The following is a 4,638-nucleotide window of genomic DNA, read 5'->3' as shown; positions in this document are numbered from 1 at the left end:
ATAAGGAACACCCTCCCGAAGTTTGGTCCATTCCTCCTGGGACACCCTGTATGTAGTAAAGGTACCATTAGCAACTCATTATATATTTGATGTGTATAAGGTCATACCATTTCCGATGAAGGTTAAAGATACAATAAAAAATTTACCCTCATACAGCATGAGAAAGACACTACGAAATAATTTTATGCAAGGTTACATCAGAATGACTTGGGAATGAGTAAAAAGATGAGGAACAGTAGATTGGTGTGCAAGCAAAGTCCGTCACACAACCAGCGATTGTGAGGCTCAGCTGTTACAACCGGTCAGAGTTATTCCAAAGAGTTGTGCACAAAGAATTTTAGAATTGAGGGAGACGCTCTGGACCCCACTAAGAGATAATTCATGGATTTTCGTGGCACCCTTAACAGATCACATAACCATTATCTGTCCAGATCAAAGACTTCCCGAAATTGAGGTAAACGGTAGCGGAACGCTGACGTTTCTAGAAGACTGTATACAGGATATGGTGATAAGGTAATGATTAGATCCATCACCAGGCACTCTGTGAACAGCACAAACAAGGATATTATTCCATCTTTACAATTCGAGGTTGACTGTTGTGAAACACCATTTAGTAGAATTGATTTGAATGAATTATAATTGGAGTCACCAATAAAGAACATACTCACACACAATGATGAACTGGAAATGGCCGGCTATAAGATTCAGGAAGTAGAAAGATTAATCACAGATCAGGAGTGGAAAATGAAACACCCTGTAACTACATCACGGTTGTCAATGTTAGCAACTCTTGGTTCTGTAGCATTAGGGTTACTCATAAGTGTGCTATGTTGTTGCTGCTGTTGCAAACGTTGCAGGAAATGTTGGCCGAGGTTCCTGAAATGGTTCATGGATGGTGATAATTGAAGAACTACTGTGTTTAAACCTAAGATCAAAGTGTTCATGCATCCTCTGATAGTTCACCGACGAGGTATGACTCTTAGCCTCGCTACTAATGTGAAGGACGCAACTGAATCAGGTGACACAACAGAGTTGACCCCAATGAATGTTGTTGTAACCCCCAAAACAAATAGGCCTAGCAGTAAGAAGTTAGACATGGGGAAAGGGTAAATAACCATAGACTCAAAGATTGGCTAATAAAAATTAATTAACCGTATTAGCCAATCTCCCTGAGGAAGGGAGGTGTCGTATCCGTGGGTTGCGAGCCACATATTAAAAATCCAACCCACTGTCAAAGGAATTAGTTTAAGGCTGTTTATGTGTTTACCTGAGGGGGAGCCAAGGGAAGCTGGAAGCTGTATATGTATGGCAACCCTAATAGGGAGTGACACAGACCAGAAGTGACGCATAAGCTAGATTAGTTTACAGGTGTTTCCGGTAGTCTCACAATGGAGCACAGAAATGTAATGCAAAGACAAAGGACACGTAAGGACACCACGTCATTTCAATGTAGAAGCCTATATATATATTCCAGCAACTAAGTGGAAAGGGGGGACTCACTATTTAGCACTTATCCTGAGAAGTTACGCTGCTACACAGATCGCTCGCCTTGGGTGTTCCGAAGTCTCGGCAGAAGATATTGTATCCATAATTCTTTTAAATAAATAGTCTTTATCAACCAATCACCGAGGATTGTTTTTTGAGCTAAGTCACTCTTAAACGACGCCTTACCCAGAGGCACCACAGCAACCTGAGCAGATCAGCATCCGCTTGGCTCATCTGCAGGCGAGTATTCCAGCTGCCTTGTCAAGAGCCCAAGACCTTCAGCTCCGGATACAACACATGGGTTCGATTAATAGCAAGGCACTTGAAAAATCCTACCTCTTAAGTGTGCGCATCGCCAAAACTGGGAAACCTCTTTCCAACGGGGTAAATTTACTTCTTCCAGCTACAAAATATGTGGTAAAAACTTAAGTTTGGCAACAAGTTTCATTCGTCTTTCTGATGACATTTTCGGTCGCAGAATTAACGATATGGCAGAAGGCACTGAATCTCAGTTAACAGAGAGTTAAGAAGAGCCCTTATAATGCGTTATGAATAGCCGAAACTACTGACGTTGCAAATGATGCGAAGTTAATGTGATACGCAAGATATGCGCATGATAATAACATTCATGATTATATTCTGTTTTGTAGAAATTTGTCAACCCGAACAACTCAAGAAGAAATATTTCACACTCTCAATGACTATATAAGGGACAAAGGGATCTAGTGGGGAAAATGTGTGGGCTTCTGTTCAGATAGAACTGTAATACTGTAAAATGTAAACCTTGGAGTACTTAGGCTTTTGTTCATACTGTATAATATCTTAATGCAGTGGTTCCCAAACTGCGCTGCGGTGCTCTAGGGCGCCCCGAAATATTAAAATATTTTCACTGAAATGACACTGAGCCCATGTGGTTTTAGAATCGGACCATCGATGTGTTGATGCGATGATAGGATGGACATCTAACGGACACTGTAGAAACCACTAAATGTTTTGCTTTTCAATAGCAATACCATATGGCGCTTGATGTCAGAATTTTAATAGAGTCTATTAAACTCTGGATTGTTCTCGTCACTGCAGTGCAGAAGGCAGGTGTTGCTCAGCCCGCTGCGCCAAAAGACGTGAGTGTCGCTCAGTGCATCAATGTGAATATAGTGACTGGATTGTTCTAGTTATTTATCGAACTTTCTCGGTACTTGGTGTTTGTATATTAATTGCTGTCTCCGCGCCCTTGATTTATTGAATATCGAACCAACCTAATGGTGTTGTGATCAAGTAAACTTTTAAAAGCTGTTGTTCTTATCTTCCTAAAAATGGACAAGTTTTTATTGAACATTAATAAGCATTGTAGGGGTGAAAATAAAGAGGATGCACCACAAACTAGTGGCGGGGGTGTGACGAAGCGTAAGTGTCGTAAATATGACGATAGTTATTTGGATTTTGGCTTTACAATGACAGATGTCAACAATGAAGAGAGACCGCAGTGTGTACTGTGTTTGAAAGTTTTGGCACCAGAGTGCATGCTTCCAAGTAAGCTAAAACGCCATTTAGAAACCAATCATCGAAACATGGAAGGTAAACCTCGCGACTTCTTTACCAGAAAGTTAAAAGAATTAAAACAACAAAAAGGTACTTTTTCTCAGCAGGTGTCAATACCAAGCAATGCTTTGCTAGCATCATACAAGGTTGCATATAGAGTCGCGAAGTGTAAAAAGCCCCATACCATCACAGAACAACTAATTCTACCGGCTGCTGTAGATTTGGTGAACATTATGATCGGTGAGTCTGCGGGGAAACTGCTTTCAAAGGTGCCTTTGTCTAACAATACTATCAGTCGCAGAATCCTGCACATGGCGGAGGATCTCAATGATTAACTGAAAAAATAAAAGGGAAGGAATTTGGGTTGCAGCTGGATGAGGCCACAGACAGTAATAAGGATGCACATTTGATTTGCTATGTACAGTTCGTAGATGGTAATGACATTGTGGAAGACCTTTTTTGTAAAAGTATCACTGCAAGTACAAAGTGAACCCTGTTACGGTTCTTTCTGTGTAGGGTCCTTGGATTTACTGTCTCTCTCTGGCAACTACCTATGCTACGACGCGGAGCTGATCCTTTTCCCATTAAGTTCTTTGCTACTGGAGGTCACGTGTTTCTCCTTCCCTCCTGTCCCGACACAAGCTGAAGCTTCCTACGTTTACAGACAAAATCGTCTGTCGCTCTTTCCTTTTTGGCCTCGACCGAGAAGGTCGGTTTTGGGCATCGGAATTCCAGTTTGGTTTGGATTACGCATGTTGCGTAGAAATTCTATTTCGGCACATTACGTACTACTGGAAGAGAGAGCGAGAGAGCCCTTTCGAGCTAGTATGAGCTGGCTGGCTCGGGAGTTTATTTATTTTTCCTGGTTTGTAATATAATTTATCAAGTAAGTACTTACTGAGTAAGTTGGGCGATGTGTATTGGGACTGCCCTGTATTAGTGAAGGTACCACGGAGTTACACGGGTTACGATTNCGTTACTTTAACTGCGTGCCCATTCTGATTCTTTCTTGACTTGTGTTTATTTGACATTTCTGCTGCCCTTCAGGCGAAGCTGTGGTATTTTCCTTTGTGATACTTGTACGATTTATATTTCTATACTTATGTTACAATATACTTTATGTTATTGAAAAACCAGCTGGACTGTTCTGCTTTCTGTGTACTCTGCTTGATTACTTGTACTGCCTAACGCCTATGCCAGCTAACCCTCTTGGTTCCTCCCTTGAGATCCCCTTCCACATTGGGGAGGCATTGGAACACCACGCGACAAACAGTCGATTGTGAGCTCCGGCCGTCTTCGAAGAAGTGGGACGGCTCGAAAGGCTCAAGACTTGTTCGAGATCCTGGGCACATTTATGGTTGAAAATAATTTGGAGTGGATAAAAGCACGTTGGTGTCTGTACTGATGGTGGTCGTTCGATGTCCGGCCGTTATGGAGGATTGCAGGCGCTTATTCGAAGCAAAGCTCCGGATTGACTGTGGACCCATTGCATCATTCACAGAGAAGCACTCGCGTCAAAATATGTGAGTCCTCCACTGAATGTGGTCTTGGAATGTGTGGTGAATGTGGTAAACTTTATAAAAACTCGGCCAGTGAAAGCAAGGTTTTTCAAAA

General features: G+C 41.9%; 1 protein-coding gene and 1 long non-coding RNA gene across 2 annotated transcripts in view; one reads left to right on the top strand and one right to left on the bottom strand.

Moving 5' to 3' along the window:
- The window catches only part of LOC117282202, a 20,186-nt gene that overhangs the window by 7,655 nt on the left and 7,893 nt on the right, over positions 1-4,638 (bottom strand). The gene's annotated exons all lie outside the window — the stretch shown is intronic.
- Positions 2,726-3,356, top strand: LOC117282200 (SCAN domain-containing protein 3-like; the record flags this gene model as incomplete). The annotated part of the gene is given in 1 exon segment (XM_033750849.1): positions 2,726-3,356. A coding segment is annotated over 1 exon segment (558 nt), but the record flags the coding sequence as incomplete, so codon positions are not given.

Source organism: Cryptotermes secundus, unplaced genomic scaffold, assembly GCF_002891405.2.
Source record: "Cryptotermes secundus unplaced genomic scaffold, Csec_1.0 scaffold582, whole genome shotgun sequence".
NCBI classification, from domain to species: Eukaryota; Metazoa; Arthropoda; class Insecta; order Blattodea; family Kalotermitidae; genus Cryptotermes; species Cryptotermes secundus.
Note: the sequence above shows the minus strand (reverse complement) of the source record. Positions and strands in the feature narration are given on the sequence as shown.